Raw genomic sequence first — 20,256 nt, forward strand, 5'->3', positions numbered from 1 at the left:
AAGCGATAGAGTTTAAGTTAACAACACCGGGAATAGCTTTTAAGGGTTGGTAACACTTACTTTAAAAATTAAAAGATCTATACTCTTCCAGTCAAACCAAACTTGTGTATTTTTAGTGATAATGAACAAACCCAAAATTTTCCCCACAACCACGAACGAAAAAAAAAAGCAAAAAGTTTGATTCCAGCAACGCAGTTCAGGCTTCACAAGTAACATATATAGAGAAACTGGAACGCTAGCTGTTGAATGATTGAACCCGGAATGGAGGGAAATAATATGGTCACTCGTGAGAAGCACATCACAGTATACGTAGGCCGCAACAACTTTGGTGTGAAACAGACAAAAAAAATCTTGATAGTTGATACCAAGACAAAAATTAGAATGTGTTATTACAGTAACATTGCATTTTCAACACGCCAAACATTACTGAGAATGGCAAAGGCAGCACAATTTGGGGTACATAAGCACAAACGCCTAACTTTCAGAATCATTTTGGCTGGATCTCACGAAATTCCCAACGATGGTAGTTGTTGGCAGTGTCACACGGAAGCAGCGTCAAATGATTGTTCTGTGGATGGACAGCCAAACATCGCTTCAGCACCTTATGCAACAGCGTTTTCGAAGTCTAAAATATACAAGACAAATTTAAAAGTATTTATAATACATTCATAACATTTGTCTTAGGTAATAAATTCTGCAAAACATATTTTTTCTTTAAATTGTACCTCATCATACTCCCAAGGGCCTTCAACGCTTCCAAGACGACAAACGACCAGCTTAACACCTTGACTGTCTGCATTGACACATCGCTCACCTACACCCAATTGCCCGGCTTTATTCAAGCGGAATAGCTAGGAGACGCACAAAAAGGAAAACAGTATTAATTATGAACATATTAATAAAATTGAAATGTTGTAAACAGTACCTGATTGTTGCCAAAACCATGACAATGAGAAATCCCCATCAAACTTGGGGGTTGATGACCCATGGTATCCAAGCACTGACGCGCAGCTGTATTACGGAGCTAGATAGAAAAGGGTAATTAGTTTTTTAATAAATCGATCAAAATTATGCGCTTAATAAGCTAATGGTTCAATATCCGTAAATCATCTAGAGCACAGTAGTGCAATCGATTTTGTTTTTGTTTTTCTTTATTCTAGACTAGAGATGGAGGTAAACGCCATCTTACGACGAAATTTCCAAAACCACGGTAGAAACTTGCTGAATGCTGAATAAAAATGAAAAACGAAACTAAAAAAAACTCTCATACTTACTTCACCCCAATGTAGATTAGCTGGAAGTTCAGGATACTTATCCAGCACATCATAGGCTACCTCTTCCATGAACCAAGCGAAACTCTTGCAATTTAATCGTTTCTTCATTTCTAACTGCTGTGTAATGTTGCCCATATCAAGGAAGCGGGCCGTCGGTTCACGCGTGTAAAAGAACTCTTTATACTTATCGTCAAACCACACCTCGATCACACGTTTATAATTCTATGGAGAAGGAAAAAGAATTAATATTGTTATGCGAAATATAACTTTCTAAGAATTACGATGGTGATGAGAGAACCCTTCTTGTTTGCAGCAAGTTTGCCGAAAGTGTAAGGCATGAAACCTCTGTATACATGACCGACACGCGAACAAGGTACCCAAAGAATTTTACCGCCACACTGCCAAATCTATCAATTTAAAGGAATTGATAATGGTTAACTTTTGAAATCTTTTTTGTACTATGTGTCAACCTTAAATGAAAGCTCAAAATTTTCTCCTCCCCACACTAGGAGACCAGGGTCGTAAGCTCCAATCTCGAGGAAATACGCTCGGTCGATAGCAAATAGGCCTCCTGCGTGGGTTGGAGCTCTGTTGAGTTAAAAGTTTTTAAATTTTAAATAAGAATATGTTTAAATAAATAAGCGCGAGACAGTATAAGCGGACTACAAGCGAATTAGGTAAACTTACTTGTACGGTTCACTATTATAAGTCCTCGTCTGTGCCTCTCTTTCAGGTACTTCGTTTTCCTTGTACAACATTCCCCATTCAAAGATTCCCCGGAAGTTAGTTTCACCTTGGTATACAGGCCTATACTCAAAGTTTTCGTGATCGATTCCATCGATCAGCGGGACAGTCATGGTAGTTCTGTTATAAATACGAAATCTTTTGGTTGCACAAATTCTAATGAATTGATAATACTGCTCATACCTGTCCAAATATATTGGGTACAGAAGTGGAGGAAGCCAATTAAGTCCCACTTCACAATGTGCATCAAGAAATAGAACAACTTCTCCTCGAGCTTCCTCAGCTCCTCGAGTTCGTGTTCTAATTAATCCTTCGCGTTCCTTATTACGAATGAGACGGACTTTTCCATCGTATCTCTCTATGAAATCCTCCAGTTTCCGTTTTAAATGAGCTAATTTATAGTAAGAAATCAGAAAAAAAAGTAAGTATACATTTTTTTAAATCCTAAAAATACCTTTCTCACTGAAGTCATCAACCAACAAAACTTCTTCCAGAAATTGTGGTGGGGAACGATCAATAACAGACTGCACAGTTCGTAGAAGTGTTGACCATCCTTCATTGTGAAAAACTATGACAACACTGGCTTTCGGTAAATCTTCTGGATAACTCCAATGTTGACACCTAGGATGTAGTATTGATTGAAAATATAAATATCAAAGAAATTCAATAAAATCATTACTCTGGTGTTCTTGTGTCACTTATTGTTCTTGAAAGACTGATTTCATCAGAGACCACCATGTTCATGCCAAATTCAGATATGGATTGACTGGCCTCATTCCTTTGGTCAGGAAGCAATGTATGGGGTTTTCCTCCTTCACCGGGACCTGATCTTGGAGCTTCTATAGGAGGTTCAAAATTTCCCATTTTATCAGGTGTGAAGACAGACAGTTTTTTAACTTCGCGGGATTTTGCCTGCATCACAAAATAATGATTATACAACAACTAGGTATACTAATTTTGCTAAGTAATTAACATATTATACATTACCTTGTGATGACCATCTTGAGAGTTCACTGCATTTGCTACTGGATTTTGATTAGCAAAGAACAATACACATGCTACCAGCAGCAAAACAGTAATAAGTCTCAGTAAACGTGAACGTCTCAACTGTATGATGTTCATTGTTTTTAACACTTGTTGAGTTACTAGTTATCTACAATTCAACAGCCAAGAGCTACTCAAAATCCTATTTTCTTGTGCATCACAAGCTCTTCTTCAAAATAAATCAAAATGCGACTCAAACTATTACAAAACCTTGTTTAAAGATTAGTCAGTTGGAAACCAACAACTTTGTCTTTGTTTTTGTTAAGTGTATAACCGGGCGTCTTTTCCCCTCCACGTCACCGACGTCACAAGCGTTTTGTTTCGAAAAGGAGCAATGTTCCGGTACAGTATGTGTCTAAAAAAGTGCACTCGCGTGTATCGAAATATGGTTATGGATAACTGGCCAGGTGCTGTCAAACTCAAAAACCTTTGGGGGAAAAATTTATATAAAAACAAAAAACAAAAAAAATGAAGTAGAAAACACTGCCTTGGCTGCACGAGACATCTAGCAACCGTTTTTGGAACCTCACAGATCGCTTTGGCAATCTCGAGTTTTTTTATGATCCCATAAATTTAATAGAAGCAAGAGCGGCTTATTATCCCACGCCACCTTTGCAATTACTGTCATTCATTTTTTTTTTTAGTCTGGTTCCATTATGAATGTTTTGCCATTCTCAGTTAGTGTTCAGTGTTCACTGATAGGATAGAGTGATAGACTAGTAGCCTACCACTCTACCAGCCTACCTATAGGAAAGGAAGGGCGGCTAAAGTGCAGCAGGATTTTCATATGAAGAAAACTAATTTAAAAGACTTATGGTGTCTAATAACGTTTTAGCTGTCTAATAATTTTAATCAAAGACTATTACGCAGGCGTATCAAAATAACAGGTGGAGGCGTGCGTTGCGCCCCCGCCCCGCCGCCCCGGCTACCAGGCAAGCAGACGACTGTAGCAGACAACAAATCAACAATGGTGGTGCATGAAATATGAAAAACTTGAAAAAAAGGTTTCTGGGGTTTGTAGCAATGTAGCTACTTTGCTTGCTACAAATGGCGCTCCGTAGTCCGTAGTGAATATCGAAAGATATTCACACATATTAGCATTATAACATATTTAATTTCAGAGTTCAAATAACCTTTTTGATATCTGATGAACAAAATTTCTCAACAAGAAACTGATATCGAAAATCAAAGACTCGTGTCCGCCGTCTCCAATAGATTCCCATCCCATGACTTGCTTTTCCTAATACAGGTAATTCTTTTAACGAATGGATCCTATCTTTTCTCCCCCTTTCAAATATTTAAGGTTTTCATTTCATTTCTTCCAAAATTAATCGGTACCTTTGTGATTAGGGCTGAGATTTGATGAGTTTCAATGTTTTTAACTATGACCTGTTGCAAAGTCCATGCAAGTTCTTGGTTTGATTTCCTTTCAAAATCTGGTAACATTTACTGAAAGACCACTTTGACTGTGGCACTGGTTTGAATATTTTGTGATTGTATGTATATTTTAAATATTGTGTATGCTGTGATAGCTGATAGGTTTATCAAGTACCCTTATTTCGACAGTCGTATAGTAGGCCTATGCAATTCTGTTTGCGCCACTAACTTGTACCGCTAGGTTTAATATCCGATTATGATTTTTAACATTCAATGTTTTTTCTGTGTTTCAAATTCTTAGCACATGGAAGATTCCCGCGAATGAGACTCTTTGGCCTCTTCTACGATTTGGCCATTCGCGGTAGGTGACAACCTCAGATGAATTATACAGCAGGTTTCTTGTACAGTACCTGCAGATTGAAAAGACCAACACCACAGTGGACTACCATCACCGGTATATCAAGTAAGTCAGTACTTTCCTCATCGTCAGTCTGACAGGGTACCGAAGAATGAGGAAGCGTCGTTGGTTTCATCTTTCACGTCAATCTGATATACAGCGGTTGGACTATTCCAGATTTTCCGCAACATCGCAGTTAGGCTTTAAAAAAAATCTCGTATTAAGAATTCAAATTCAAAAAAGATTACGGTACTACGGTGAGTAGCCAGCGTGTCAACCTTTAAATCCAAGAAGTTAAAAAAAAACGGCAACGAACTCACTAACTAAATAGTTTTTCTTCAGAACGTTTTTTTTTTTTTTTTATATGTGTTCAAATAAACCTTTTTTCCGTCTTAAAAGAATCCGTATTTTTAATTCCTTTTACAGCTGGACGTTTTCCCTCCTGTTTCCTAGATCTCGCGAAAGTTTGTCGGCTATACTTACAAGGTATCGTTTCGAAGCATTATTCCGTTTCATTAATTGAATAATTTGAGTGACGTGAACATTCGCCCAAGTTGTCTTTTGTTTCTATATTACATAATTAAAAACGTTTTTTTTTTTTCAAAAAAGCCGACTGTCCTTCAAACGAGTCAAATGACTCAAATGTCAAATGTTATAAAATGAGTTTTAAGCCATAAACATTTGGTATTCATTATGATATTGGTAGTTGTAGCCCCATCCCCTGCAACGTCAATCTGCAGGAGGAAAGCCCAGTTTGCATGCCACTTCACTTTCGAAGGTCACCGAGATCATTACGTAAAACGTGTCATGCAATGGTGTAGAGGTTGGGTGAGAACGATATGTGTTACAAAACTATTTGGTATTCATTTTTTTTTTAATTTGTTTTTGTGGACCCATCCCACAGCAACATCAACCTGCGGAAAGAAAGGCCAGTTTTCTTGTCCTTCGCGCTCGAAGGTCACGGAGATCATTAAGTAAAACGTTTCATGCAGTGGTGTAGAGGTTGGGTGCGAACGGGCGTTTTGCATCATTATCAAGCAGGTACAAAAGCCGCAAGGCTTAGGAGGTGAAGGTTGAAAAAAAAAATCGTATAAAAGGAGAGAGAAAAGGTGAAAGAGAATCAGTCGAGTGAGCATCTACGACACGGCAACAACTGCAGCGCAACATCTATCAATAACTGCCCTCTTCATTCTATCCGTTCATCGTATCATCAGTTCGCAATCATGGGAATATGTATTCTGCTACTCTTCTGTATAATTACTATATTTGAGAATTTGACTATTTGTTGATATGCTAGTTTTCATTAATTTATCATTATCACCAGAAAATTAATGTTTAAATTTATTAATTGTCTAGATAATTATGGCGTTGTGCTGCTGTTGGGTGTTTATCTGTGACGGGTTGGTCGACCACTGGTGTACCGATGTCTCCTTAATGTGGCGCAAACCAAACCGCAACTCGTCGCCTTACTTCACGACAACAACATACGCAACAGCCGTTTACTACCACCAAGGCACCGGAGTACTACACCACCAAGGCACCGGAGTAATACACCACCAAAGCACCGGAGTACTACTCCGTTCCCATCTACTACACCGATGCTCCAGCTTATTACGCCACCAAGGGCAAATGCTACACCGAGTCGCTCAAGTACTACTCTGCCCAGATTTACTACACAGCTGCTGCTCCTTCGTGCTACGTTGGACCGAAATACTACGCTGAGGTTTTAATTACTAAACTACAACGTTTACTACACTACAACCCACGCCCATACCGATGCTCCCAAGTACTACAATATCAAGGCACCCGAGAATTATATCACTACTCAGGCAGTTCCGACCTAATGCATCGAAGCTGCGAAATATTCACTGCTCCGAGTTACTACACACCCCGACATTTCTGATTATTTACTTCTGTTCAGATTTGTCGGTAATATTTTATTAATTACTAGTCACTAGAAAGCGTTGTTGATCTTGAATGAGAAAATAAATTTTTTAATGGTAACCATTTTCTATCATTTCTAACACCTTCAACCTTTTTGAAATTGCGACTATTTCATATGTTGGAGTCGCTTCTATTGTTGAGTCGCTTTGCATTTCGAAAGAAACGTTAAGTTTTTAACTGAAGTTAGAGTAACAAAAGAGTTGCAGATCTTTGGTTCTTCATTGAAATTTAGAGTTTAGAAACTATGTTAAACTTAAGAGTTGAAAACATGCTGATACAACATTATTTTGCTTAAAGTTATAAGACACGGCAGACACAAAACTTAGAAAAGGAATGGCTTTATTTTCCCACCTGCACCCACAATTCCACCACATTTTAGTCACATACCTACATACACATACACATACACTAAGTTAACCAATTGGCTGCCACGCCATACAACCCGTAGGTTGTACGGGTACTCTACTATTCTACGCCCCATGTCTGAAGGATCCATGACCAAGTGGGACTTGCCATTGCTGACAAGGGGGAACTACGGTGCATTGCCTAACAGGCGCCTTGCGGCAAATTTTGGGCTGGTCCGCTGGTGCGACTTTCCGACCCTGCGGTATGAAAACCACGAGACCGAACAGCGCGGCCCGTGCTAAGGAGCTAGGGAAGAACAAAGGCGTGGCAGCCAACGGGTTAACTAACACTAACACAAACGAAATAATACCAACAATACGATAATGATCCACGTTGATGACGAGTCTCGGTGCCGGTCGCGATTGTCCATTTCAATTGCCAGAAGTATTTTGCTAGCGCATTCTAAATCAGATAAAAAAAATTGGATTAGAATACAATACACACAACCTAAATGTGAGTAACTTGTAAATGATGAACTTACATCCATTCACTCCACCGAGTTTCGTTCGCACAAGGAGCAGGGGCAACATCCGACGGAGACCGCTGACGACTGTTAAAGATGAGAAAATCCATCTTCTTGACGTCTCCTCTGCATTACCTGAATAAATACAAAACAATTTTTATTAAGTGACATGCCAATAAAAGTTACATGATAGTCACATTATACTCATAGGTTTATTAATCTGGATTTTTTGTTAAAAACTTCAAAGGCTCGCTTTTAATTGCTTAAAATCTACCTAACAATATTGAGAACTGTACACATAACAAAGCTCACTTGCTAGTCTTTAAAAAAAATTCCGGAAGTAAACCGGAAGTAACCACAGCGCCTCAACCATTGAGCTGTCGTCAAATTAAACCACATATTCGTGATCTCCATGAAATTTGGGGTCGATTAGATGTGATTTAAACGAAATCCAAAATTTGGCCAAAATCGAGAATTATCCTGAACTAGTTCAGGAAAATTCTCGAAACCGGAAGTACGCGTACGTACAAATAAAAACATGAACTTTACCACAAATTTGACGAGGATCACGAATATGTGGTTATTTTGTGCGTCGAATGAATATTTACTGAACTACTGACTGAAATGAGAAAACCGGAAGTAAAAAAAAAATCAATTGTCGAAAATTTAACAAGTGAGCTTTGTTGCTGGAATAGTAATCGTCAGTTATCACTAAATATTTCAACAAAATAACTGCCAATAAATGTTTAAAGAGATGTGCAAAGTAACTGAAATTGACTGTTTTGACAGCTGCAAATTATCAAAAAGCCATCTAGCGTTAGAAAAAAGAAACGTCCAAGTAAAACTTCGTTGGAGCATAAGAAGGGCCTGATTTTGGAAACTATTACACAGAAAGAGTCTAACGCAACTAAACTATTGGTAGATAACCAAAATAAGTCAATTGTTGGGTACCTGGGCATAATCCCGTGGTGAATGATTACAGGTGTGTAACAGCGGACGGAAGCGATCATGAAGTGGTCCAGAAACTCGCCAAGTCGCCAGTGAAGTAAAACAAAATGTGTTTAGAAGCAGTGAAGCTAGATGAGGGTACGTCGCGAAGATAAGGATGGACGTTGGTGGAAGTCTCTCTTCCGTCATGGGCAAACGTCAGCATTGGCACAAGACTCTTCGTGCCAGGACCACACGATTCCATTAAGAAACTGCGTGCTCTGTAAAAAAAAATTTGTTTTACATTAATGAAAATATTAAAATGAATAAAGCATATCAATCTTTACCTTTTCTAAGAAGCACACTGAAATGTCCATGACGAAAAAACCGTAAAAATGGAATCCATACGACCAACAGCATTACTCCATATGATTAATTTCCTGATGCTAAAGAAAGTGTCATGAAGTATTGCATTAGTGTGGTGATAGGTGGTATTGATGCTTACCTTATCATATGGGTGATGAATATAGTAAGGCATTTGACTTTCATCAAGCAGATCTGGTATATGTACATACACATACACATGGCAGGCAGGTTATTCACTTCACAAACTCTATGTGGGAATGGGACAAGGAAATTCTCTATGTTATTTACAAATTGACACAAATTTACTTATTAAAAATAAAATTGTACCTACCTCTCAGTCTCAGCTGGGTTGCCTTCTATACAGAAGTAGAAAACAGCCATAAGAGAAAACATAATGTTGCAGGTTACACCACCAAAATTGAGAGACTCAGGAAAGTCCTATGGTTCATGAACAAGAATACCTATGTTACATGAAAATCTGAATTGTAATGGTCTGGTAGTAGTAATGGGAATTTACCTTAACTCAACAAGATTTGTATTCCACTATATGTGAGCTTCAAACATTAGTTTTAGGCTTTTGACAGCATGATAGGTCTAATGGATGGAAAGTGACTGAGCGCTAAGTCAACTTGTTGGAATAACTGACAGTGACAGTATGCATCTAAAATTTGAAGAAATAAGTTGGTACAGTATAAAAATAAGGAAACTAGGTCAAGATAATCTTACACGAGTTACGAAGTTCAATTTGGTAAATGAAATCACAGGAATATAAGTATAAATTAGCAACCAATTGCTTCGCCTATTTTGCCTCGTTTCACGATGTAACAACAACAAGGGCGACACTAGCGACATCTGGTAATGAGTTTTGAATCTTAAGCTGGTTGCACAGTCACAGCTCAAATTATTGGAATTCTATTTGGGGTTCTATTTTCGGTCCAACCTCGTAAGTTAAGTTAAGTAACGTTAAGTTTTTTTTATCTATGTGACCTTTAACTAAAAGTGAACGAAGAAGGTAGGGTCTAAAAGGCTTGCCTAGTAGAGAATTTCTATCCTCCAATCCAGAGAATGCCTACGCTCACACATCTGAAGGCAAATCTGGCCGCCAGATGTCCTTTTCCAACCACAAACATTTGAAAAAATTGTGATACATGTCAACAACAACGATCAAATCCATCAGGATTTCAGTTTTGCCAAATTGATGGATGGACTGATTGATAAAATTTCTCAACAGTTCAATCTGATTTTTACTCCAGATGTTCACCTCCAGATCCCAAAGTCCCTAAAAGTGTGCCCTTAAGTCGAGAAAGATGAGGTGGCCGTACCCGTCTAGCAACAGTTTAATTTCCGTTCCTCTCTAGGTAATGCTTTGTAGTACTAAAGTTCCAAACTATATTCATTCTTCACTCCTCTGGCGACATCCCTGACCGTTCTTACCGTACATGCCCATGTTGCCGACTTTGGTCACCATTTCTTCTCAGCGGGACACGCACAGAGGGTTCCCACTTACAGAGAGAATTCTCTCAACGATATGAGGCCGTTTGTGCGGAAAAAGGACACATTTAGCCATAAACAGAGGTCTAGCCAATGGGTAGATCCAAACAGGTGGGGCCGTGATGGAAATCTTTAATGACATTGAGCTAGATGCTTCACTTCGTGATACGGTGGAACTCAATGGACCGTAAAGACGAATTTCATCAAGTATTCTAAATCTGTTGTAAGTAAAATAAAAAGCTCATTACCTATGGAATTAAAAAGAAATAATTTTTTTTTCTATTACCTGGTGCTTTGGGCCATTGGTAAGATGTAAGTAATAAAGGCGACAAGGACATTCACGGTGTCTCTCCTTGTATACCTACTGGGTTCTTACTGAGGGCAAGTGGATTGCGGGTGTTTTCTATTTTCAAACGTCTGGTACCGGCCATCCATGCCCAACTTGAAAATGTCGTCAGTTGACAGTTGGTAAAGGAAATCAAAATTTGGTGGTGGCTCAATCATATGCTACATGGAGATGATGAAATTAAGAAACATGCAAGAGCTCAATTTGATCACACCTTCTTCCATCATCTGGCTGCAACAAATCTATGTGCACATTGGACTGCAACGAAGAAACTACGACTTCACCAGGTTGTTAATCCTACATACGCCCCTCAAATACAGAAAAAAAAAAAAAAATCCTACATGAAAACAAAAACTCGATTACTTATCAGTCCTGAGGTTTGACTCAACATGACAGAGGCAAAATTGAAGTCTCCCAGAACTTCTTCATGAATGTTACGAAGGAATCAACAGTTTATCAACTAATGAAATTTGTATCCTTACAGTTAGAAAAAAAACATAATTACTGTAAAAGTTCATGTGTTGACGAAAAAAAGTATTTCTGTATGAAGAAACATGCAGCTAGCACAGGCAGCAAGAGCGACATTGTGGCAAAATGTACAGCAGTTTCAGTCCACAACTCCACATGATAAGTGAAATTGCCTAGTAGAAATGATAGGCAATTTAATGAATTGAAAAATGCGAATGAATTGTGCATTTCGACATGGGCGGACATGGGTCGTGGGGTGGCCGCGATTCGCCTAAAAGGTTGGAGCACTTTACGATAGGTGACTCTGGGCAACTGAGAATTTAAAAATGTTTTTGTAAACCCATTCTTCGAAGTGCGTAAAATAAACCAGGTTCCACTTCCATAAGTGGCTATGATTCGAGTAATTAACTTAAATGTTGATTGATTCAAGCTCAAGCATTCGTCCATCATTGTAAGAAAAAACAATGAAATATTATAAAGAAGAAATAAAAATAAATTCGGCAACTTATACAAAATGAATGGTTTTCAAAACAAAAATCTATCAATAATGAGTCCAAGTTACAATTATTTCAAGATTAATTTCTAAATCAAATTAATTTTAAAAGTCTTTTGAAAATCGGCATTCCTGTTATTAGAAAATATATGCGTGTTTTCCGCAAGAAAGATGAGGTCTGTTGATTGATTTAAAAAAATACTATTGATTTTAAAATAAAGCAAAAGTTTTAAAATAAAGCAAAAGTTGATAGAGAGAACGTATTTCTTTAATGTTACTTTTTAAAATAAGGAATTTTTTAAATTCAAATTTTTTTTTTTTTTTTCAGGAAATGACTGTAAAAGTACTACAGAAACTTAGCAAATAATAAACTAGAATACTATTTGGTGAATGCGACCCCATTGCTAGTACGGGGCAATTTCCCAACCAAATTATTAAATAAAGCGAAGCTAGGTGATTAGGTGAATAGGTGATCTCTGCACTAACCCTTTATCAAGGAGTATAAGCCTTGAGGCGTTTAAAACTTTAATTTTTCTGGAAATTAAAGATAAACGTTTAGTTTTACAGTCGAAAATAACAATAATTCACTATTTAATAATAGCGTGTTCACCTTCTTATACCACCAGCTGGCTCGTAAACACAAAGTTTTCTGTTTCTTTTTGTACTTCCCTTGGAAGTAGGGTACCACTTGAAAATTGCTTTGTGTGTGTGTGTGTGTTTCTTGCAGCAAAATAAAAATAAATGGATACTTTGGAATTTGAAAAGAAACACTAATGAGAGAGGTGGGAGGTCGATTATTAATTTTGAATAGCTAGAGGCGCTTAATTAGCTAGAGACGAAGCAAACAACAGGTGTGGAAATTGCATTATAGACTGCATTGATCGGTTGATTAAATCGCGCAGAATACCTAAACCAAAAAAAAATAAATAAATAAAATATGAAATTTCTAAAGAAACATACCGAATTATTTATTTATTTTTCCTTTTCTTGAAGAAGGGTTTCCGTTTACCTGAATTACTTTAAATATCGAGCCTCCTAAACAACGAAAACTGTGGACCACGTAGAGAGTTGGAGGCTAATGAAACAGCTAAAACAGCAAGGGTCAATTAACCTCTCGGCTCGACCACAACCCTTCCGTGGTTTGCGCTTCAGGCACACATTAGTTACTACTACCAGCCGTAGATTTACAAGCACGACATAGCCTCTATTGACTCTCTAGTCGTCTCAGGGGGAAAGGGGAATGTAAATTTACAGAACAAATAAAACCTCCCTTTCACTTTAAACTGTGTAAGAACGTCGCTGCTGTGTCCTTATGCAAAACAAACGAATGGAAATTCATAGAAAATGATCCTGAATTTGCATAAATTCGTCCATTTTTATTTGTAACACAAAATAGAACCAGCCACTTAATTATAGTGCACAATTTTTTTTCCGGATTTTAAAGCGGAAGAGATGCATATGTAGTTGCAATAATCACTATACAGTTTCAATTTTTTAAAATATGCCAGCATTCAGAATTTTTTAGTCAGTTTATAATTCAGGTACCCACATTTCTACTTTCCGGAAATTAACGATTTACTACAAATGCAGTACAGTCTGTTTGCTCCGCGCTATGTTTTTCTCTACGGTGGCTACCGAACCACAATATAGGTTCAAAATAGGGATTCGTGTTGAAAAGCTCTGATTAGACGGTTAGATCCTAAACTGAGTTAAAAAGGTTCATGACACTGCGGGAGCTTCATGAATTTTACCTTCCTTGGTTCGCATGATTGTTATTTTATTGACGATAGAAGAAATTTGTCCTTACTTTCCGGTTGTTAACTGCTTTAGTGTTTTAGTGGCATGCTTTTCATGATGATCAGACTTAAGCGGTCACTTCCGAAAAACCAAGTCTAAAGGTTTTCCCATTTTACCGAAAATTATTTAGTTTCACTCTTCCATTGCGCTCAAAACAATTATTTTATCTGAATGCTCGATCTTATAAATTGTAAAAGATTTTTCCATTCTTTTTTTCTTTATTTTTCTTTTTTTTTTACCTGCTGGACAATTTGAGTTTGTCTCCGCCCTTGTCAGTTTCATCACAATGGGAATTCATATATTTAAGTTACAAAATCTAATTATCATGCGGGATCAGTAGCTCGATCAAGTTAGTTGGATGCCGGGCGGGACAAAAGGCCATTAAGCCAGTGTTTTTATATTATCAAAAAGGTATTACCTGCGACTTGATGATTCCGCTCCATAGTAGTTTTATTGTTGCTTATCGTTAAAATCAGTTTGCATGACGACGAAACGCCTGAGGCCAAATAAAACGCGCTCACTCGTGCACGATTGCGTGAGACGGACTTAATACATTTCAAGCCCCCTTCCTGATCATGATCTGTCAAACTTTGGTAAGTCATTCAGCCTTTAAAGCAGAAGCATCGCCACAATTAAAAACACAAATCCTGTTTATGAAGGATTTCCGAGGATTTCTTCACAGTATACTTTTACATAGACGTTTTCTTTTCATACATTTTTACGTAAACAAAAAAAGCGGTAATTTTAGAAACATTTTTACTGTTTGCTTGTAGAAGAATTTCAAGAAAGTAATGACAGCAGTTCTATAGTTTTAGGCTGTGGATTATTTAACTTAGCTATAATAGTGTCTTGGTCAAAATCACATTAAGTGGAACGCAGCTATTCTACTATAGCAAATGACAGGGTGTCGGTGGTTTTATAAAATAACTAAATACAGCGGATTGTCCGAGGCAGTGTCCTATTATTATATTTATACATCAAGGCACAAATATATTCAAGTTCAAAGCTAAATCACATATAATAATGCTGCTATCACGAAAATTGAATAGTTTATCTTATATGGCCGTTATTTGTCATTCGAAAGAAAATGCACCAAACTGGATTGATCCTTTGAAGCACTAAAACTAACGTAATAGCTACTTCTTACCATGTTTCTTCCGCGTCTAAAATTGACGCACGCTGCTTTTACAGTACAGAGACCAAATCTATTGTGCTAGAGGCAGGACGAATGAAACGTTTAGACCTTGAATATGACACTCTCCTCATACTATACTAAAAGAAGAAGAAGAAGAAAAAAACTCGGGCTAAATTATATGTCATATGACAGCTACAACAGCTACAGAAATTAAACATCCAGAGGAGCGCTGACATCCAACATTTATTTTATTTTTTTCACCTAATGGTGTCAATAGCGGAATCGTGCTAGATTTAGCATGGTGGTCAAGGTACACCTGGTGCTATAAAAAGTATATATATATATATACTTTTTCCTATCACTGATGTATGATGGAACAATAAGCTATCATTTATTTTATTTTAAGAAAATATATCAGAATTATTGGAGAGAAGTCTACAGGATGTGGGGGGAAAATAGGGCGGCGAGTTCTGCTTTATATTGTAGTGGGATTGTATAGCCTGAAGCTCAAACCTATAATCACTAAGCGATAATCGTAAATCCCTGACGCCCCGTCGTGCATCTGTTATTTCAAGTCGAGATTTTTATGACCGACTAAACGCAATAATCATCCTTTGATTAAAAATTTTATTGGATATAGAGAGAGAGAGAGGAAGATAGCGTTCAGGGTGCGACAAGGCTGTGTCATCTAATACGACTATTATTGTGTCCAAATTTTATTCGGCTATTTTATCGTGGAAAAAACCCTGCGTCAATAAGAGGTAGTTAGCGAAAATTGAAGAAAACTTACTGACGGCGCGATAAATAGTTTTCTCTTTTATACATTACAACCGATTACAACTTTACAAGTAACTCAAGTTATTGACCGTTTTTAAATCAAATCGGTTTAAAAAGTACCAGAATACGTTATACTTTGAGTAGTATTTAAAAATCATCTAACTTGGTGCATATCGATCGGAAGCCGGGGGAGGCAAAAGAAATTTCCACCTTGCCCTTGCTGAATCAAACATATCGCAAATTGATGTCAGGTGAAATAACAAAAGTGAAAATAAAATATCCAAGCTATAGGCCTCCATCATTATGTAGGCCTACACAGTGCACTACAATCCTGCGTAACGATTTCAGAACGGCCGAGCTGAATATGTTGAGAAAACACTCACAGAAATTGTATGTTGTATATACGACAGAAGCAGATACGAGGAATGTCTGTAACGGGTGAGACCACCCACAATGTATTGTGCCAGCAAAAGTGTTGAAATCTATTTTGTTCTGAATATGGCTTATAAGATTGAACCATAGGTAGAGAAAACAAAATTTATAGTTATCGTTTGAAGCCGTCCGATTGTCCGACACAATAATTTGTGTTATTAGGCCCATTTACTATTTGTCTTTGATTGTAAGTTGAAAATGGAAACCATCCGCGCAGCGCGCACACACAGCACACTGCCAACGCAACACCATAACTAAATGCTCGGTTATGGACCGTATTATCACAAGAAAGTATGTTCACGGCTTCCCGCGGCAAACGGTTTTTTAAATAGTTTTTATCGCCATGGGAGGTAAATAAATATCAGGAAGCTAGCAATCTCACGCTGCTGTTTTTGTTTCGACTAGCTATGTGGCATTCCAATAGAAAAAGAAGAAAAAAAAAGGTTACGATCTTGAACATACATAACCCACCTTGGCATTTATCCTATGCATAATGTTCTTCCAATATTCACTGTCACGGAAAGCCTCAATTCAATTCCGTTTCGAAAAGAAAAATTCTGACAGTCAACTATTTTGTTTTATTGCGCAAATTGCAAAACGAATGCCCTCTCTACAAAAACGTTTTCGTCGTCTATTGATTGATAAACCTGATGTGACCTTTGCTTATTTGAATTGTTTTAAAAAGAACAAAGGCAAACCTCTTTCGACTGTTGCCACAGGCGAAGATAAACATGGCCGGTAAAAGTTACTACAATACTACAATTCATAATTTTATTTCTAAAAAATCTCCCGAGTTGAAAAGAAACCGCATATGTCCATAAACACTAATACAAAAAAACTAAGAGCTTTGTACATAATACTGCACAGTGCGCCTCTTTAAAATCCCCTTTTCCGGTGAAGTTGCTCTCAAGTAGATTTTCGAAATGTTTTACCTCCCGTGAAAACAGCTGCCGCCGCGGGCTTTGTTTTCAACCAAGTTACGACAGAGTAAAAACAACTAGCAAAGCATTTTGTCGGTTTGCTGGTTGGTGTAGACTTAGTCTAATAGGCGAGAGAAACAATCTGCCTCGCGGTATATTCGTAGCATTTGCTGGCTGAGTTCACTTGACACTTACGGATGAGCTTCCAGGCTCATGCGTGGTGTGTATAAGCGAGTTACGAGTAAACAAGCCGCTTTACCTCCATTATTCTACAAATGCGCATTGCGCATTATTTTATTTCCTCTTTTTTTTTCGTTTTTCTACCTGATGACGCATGCTAGTTTTATCGTTTTACAAATAAGATAAATTCTTGTTTGGTTTTCCAAGATTCACTCGGTGAAAAAGATTGAACCGACAATCACTCAGTTTAAAAAAATTTTGAATCACTTCTCACGGGTTATCATGGGAAGATACATAGCAATTCCGCGCAATTCCGCACCTAAAATTGCTCAAAGGTTCATGGCGAGTGGGTAGCCTGCCTAGCCTTTGCTCAATTATGGTAAGGAATTTATTGGAGTTTATACTGAATGCTGTGGTTCCTTTCAGAGTGCTGCGTCAAAGATGATTTAACTATGTGATGGGCTTTGCCTAATTTAAGATGCAATATTAAACAGATTTTACACATGCTTCAAAAGATGATATGATGTAGCACGCAACAGGATTTTATAAGAACACTGCGATTCCGTGCCTTTGCATTATGGTGACATCACCAAGGTGCGGAAAACTGTACCAGACAACCAGTCTTCCTACAAAAGAGGAGGTGCTGGCGAGGTGGCAGGTTCCTCCTGGTCATAAAATGTTCTAGTTGCACTTCGCTTTTGAAGTTTATTTAAATTAGATTGTTCTGATTCACAGACGAGAGTTGAGAAGTTCAAATTAAAACAAGCCTGATCTGCAGTCTTTCTAAAAATTAGTTATTCAAGAAATCCTGACTGAGTAAGCAAAATCGGCAAAATAAAAGAGTTCCAATCAACCTCCTAGCTCAGGAAAAATCGTACTCTCTTTGTCTAACGATTTATAACCAACGCCACCAAAGAGACAAAAAGGAAGAATGGAGATAATTTTTTCCTACCTTTAAGCCTGGGAAATACAGCCAGGCTTCCAAAAGCGCTCCATCCGCAGAAACGTTGAATCCGGATGGGATAGGAAAACAGCCTGGGTCCTCATGAATACCCCACACACACACATGGGTGTACACGAGGACACAGAGGATTTAAAGAAAGGGGAAGACGAGATCCGAAACTCGATCAACATCGGCAGTATCTCCAATCAAACAGGATGATGTTTATCTAAATAAAAAATAAAAAATGGGTTACGAAAAATATTTGCAGATGAAACAACAAGTATGGTACAGTTTAAAATGAGACAATGGGTAAACCCTAATCAGTAATAACCAGGATAATTTAAGATTTACATGAAATTCATCATTCATGTAACATATGTAGCAGGTCACATAAAAAAAGTTACGAAAATCATTACCCAAGTGATGATGAAACCGAGATTGTTGCTGATGATAGGCAATACCAGCCCAAGAAAAACTGGGATATCTTGTAGATATGAAGACTGGTACAGGCCTCAAATCTGCACAAGGAAAAAGGTTAAATTGTGCAAATAAAAACTGCCAAGCATTGACAGGGGGCTTACAGCATGAATGCTGGTTAAATGCAGTTAAATGCTTGCCATGATCTCAGGAATAAAATTTTACAAATTTGGAACAGATTTAACTCTCTATTTAAGTTCCCATAGTCATTCTACATGTATTCTTAGTTTTCTTTACCTGCTAAAGCTAAACATGGAGTTGGAGCAGTTGTAGTATTGTGTTGTTGTTTGTTCATTGAAACGACGACCACATTTTTTTGTAATTTTATTTGATGTCCTATTTTTCGTTTAGCCCACGTACATTTAAAAACAAATTGATTCTTTTACATCTTCTTGAACTTCGTCTCTTGTTCCATCTTCCATGCTTGTTCGAAACTTTGAAAATTGAAACAAAGGGAAAGCAGACGAGACTAATATTCTAATTAGCCATGATTATTGATTAAGATATCGATAGAATTTCTATCGATATCTTCTATAGTTTTTTTTCTAGCCCACATTTCTTCTGCAATTTTTGAAATTCAAATTTTGAATTTCTGGTGCAAACTGCAAAACTACTACTCGCAAGTGATAACGGAATTCCGCTTACACTCTGATGTATTGCTGTTGAACTACTTTAAAGTGAAAAAATGCTTCCCCCTACAGCGGTAAAAGTACAACGATAAGGAATCAGAATAATTTCTAAATGCAAAATAAGAAAAATGACTGATGGAATGAAGCATTGGTTTAAGGGAATTTCATTTATTTCCTGATTGTTGTATATATTGCCCCGGCGGAATATGATCGTTCTTTCAAGTCCACCTGACCATATACTCATCTGTACATAGCTAAATCGTTCGTCTATTCTTATGGTGATTGGTTACATACCGTCATTGTGTGTGTGCAGCCAAAGACTATACACTACTAGGCCCATACTTTTTTCCTGTTTATTGCCTATAATGTTGGAATTCTAAATGAGTTTATGCTTCCTGATAATAATAAATCAGTGGTGTATAGCTTCTGGTTTCAAAGTCTGTCCCGCGATGACAAATAGGAATTTGTTCATCATACTTTCGCGATCCCATGTTACTAGAATCTCGGCTCCTATATAGGCCTACGTACATATATACATATAGGAATACTAAATCGACTTGCTTTTATGCTATTATATACAATTCTTGGTCGACAGATTACCGGGCATCTGTGGATGAGGAGTGAGACGGATGTGTGGGCTATACGAGATGCAGCTACTTGCATCTGACACATCCATCACACCCGCGATCTCATCGGGCTCCTGAAGGATTACGCTGGCAGTAGCTCGAACTTTGAACTAGCTGTCGACCATTTCGATTGTTTGGAAGAAAGGAAGAAAAACCCCGAGAAAAAGCAGGCGATACGGCATCACATGCATGGATTTCGAGAAAATTGACTCTCTCAGCCTTCTCTTCTCCGGGGCTCTCCATCCATTTCTGAGCAGCCACAACAACAAGAAAAAAGAAACTGTGGGAGCATGTCTGCATGCATAATCTTCTAATTCAAATTCAAACTGTTTTGTACTGCTGCTGCTGCTGCTGCTGCTGCCTGCAGAAGAGAAATAATCTAAAAAGGGGAACCCTAGCTAGATGGTTGAGCTCGAGGAGGGTCAGCTCTCAGCTGAGAGGGAGCTAAACGTTGTGTCTAGTGTATAAAGTAGCAGCGACCGCAGCTACCACCAACCGCGGCAGGTAGAGAGATAAGAAACGGAAAGAAAAAGAAGTGAGGATAGATGAAGATGAGGGGAGAGAAGAAGTTAGAGGGAGTTCTTCGTCTGTTTATGTGTAG

At 37.8% G+C, this 20,256-nt stretch overlaps 1 protein-coding gene and 5 long non-coding RNA genes across 9 annotated transcripts; 1 reads left to right on the plus strand and 5 right to left on the minus strand.

Annotated features, from left to right (window-relative positions):
* Positions 1-91: 91 nt before the first annotated feature.
* LOC124340993 (N-acetylgalactosaminyltransferase 7-like) lies at positions 92-3,475 on the minus strand. The gene is made up of 12 exons (XM_046793859.1): positions 3,337-3,475; positions 3,006-3,260; positions 2,698-2,930; positions 2,473-2,639; positions 2,202-2,409; positions 1,962-2,138; positions 1,745-1,862; positions 1,556-1,681; positions 1,275-1,496; positions 926-1,024; positions 726-851; positions 92-625 (listed from the first exon to the last, which is right to left on the minus strand). The coding sequence occupies exons 2-12, from the start codon at positions 3,138-3,140 to the stop codon at positions 488-490; spliced, it is 1,749 nt and encodes a 582-aa protein (XP_046649815.1). The 5' UTR covers positions 3,141-3,260; positions 3,337-3,475; the 3' UTR covers positions 92-487.
* Positions 3,476-3,980: 505 nt separating this feature from the next.
* On the plus strand, positions 3,981-6,574 carry LOC124341572. Of its 4 annotated transcripts, XR_006918487.1 has the most exons (4): positions 3,981-4,311; positions 4,413-4,902; positions 5,263-6,087; positions 6,193-6,552. It is a non-coding gene; the product is annotated as an uncharacterized LOC124341572 (long non-coding RNA). The 4 variants fall into 4 exon arrangements; XR_006918488.1 differs by lacking the exon at positions 3,981-4,311 and having other exon boundaries at positions 4,322-4,906; positions 6,193-6,574; XR_006918485.1 differs by lacking the exon at positions 3,981-4,311 and having other exon boundaries at positions 4,322-4,902; positions 6,193-6,574.
* Positions 6,575-7,102: 528 nt separating this feature from the next.
* Positions 7,103-8,662, minus strand: LOC124341580. Its single transcript, XR_006918496.1, has 3 exons — positions 8,600-8,662; positions 7,667-7,783; positions 7,103-7,587 (listed from the first exon to the last, which is right to left on the minus strand). It is a non-coding gene; the product is annotated as an uncharacterized LOC124341580 (long non-coding RNA).
* A 102-nt stretch (positions 8,663-8,764) lies between these two features.
* Positions 8,765-8,963, minus strand: LOC124341599. The gene is made up of 2 exons (XR_006918519.1): positions 8,923-8,963; positions 8,765-8,856 (listed from the first exon to the last, which is right to left on the minus strand). It is a non-coding gene; the product is annotated as an uncharacterized LOC124341599 (long non-coding RNA).
* A 14-nt stretch (positions 8,964-8,977) lies between these two features.
* Positions 8,978-9,848, minus strand: LOC124341578. Its single transcript, XR_006918494.1, has 5 exons — positions 9,668-9,848; positions 9,459-9,602; positions 9,273-9,379; positions 9,081-9,188; positions 8,978-9,021 (listed from the first exon to the last, which is right to left on the minus strand). It is a non-coding gene; the product is annotated as an uncharacterized LOC124341578 (long non-coding RNA).
* Positions 9,849-9,906: 58 nt separating this feature from the next.
* LOC124341586 lies at positions 9,907-18,848 on the minus strand. Its single transcript, XR_006918504.1, has 7 exons — positions 18,638-18,848; positions 18,340-18,441; positions 17,933-18,149; positions 12,350-15,417; positions 11,284-11,419; positions 10,719-11,075; positions 9,907-10,650 (listed from the first exon to the last, which is right to left on the minus strand). It is a non-coding gene; the product is annotated as an uncharacterized LOC124341586 (long non-coding RNA).
* Between the last annotated feature and the right edge of the window lie 1,408 nt (positions 18,849-20,256).

Source organism: Daphnia pulicaria, chromosome 5, assembly GCF_021234035.1.
Source record: "Daphnia pulicaria isolate SC F1-1A chromosome 5, SC_F0-13Bv2, whole genome shotgun sequence".
Lineage (NCBI taxonomy): Eukaryota > Metazoa > Arthropoda > Branchiopoda > Diplostraca > Daphniidae > Daphnia > Daphnia pulicaria.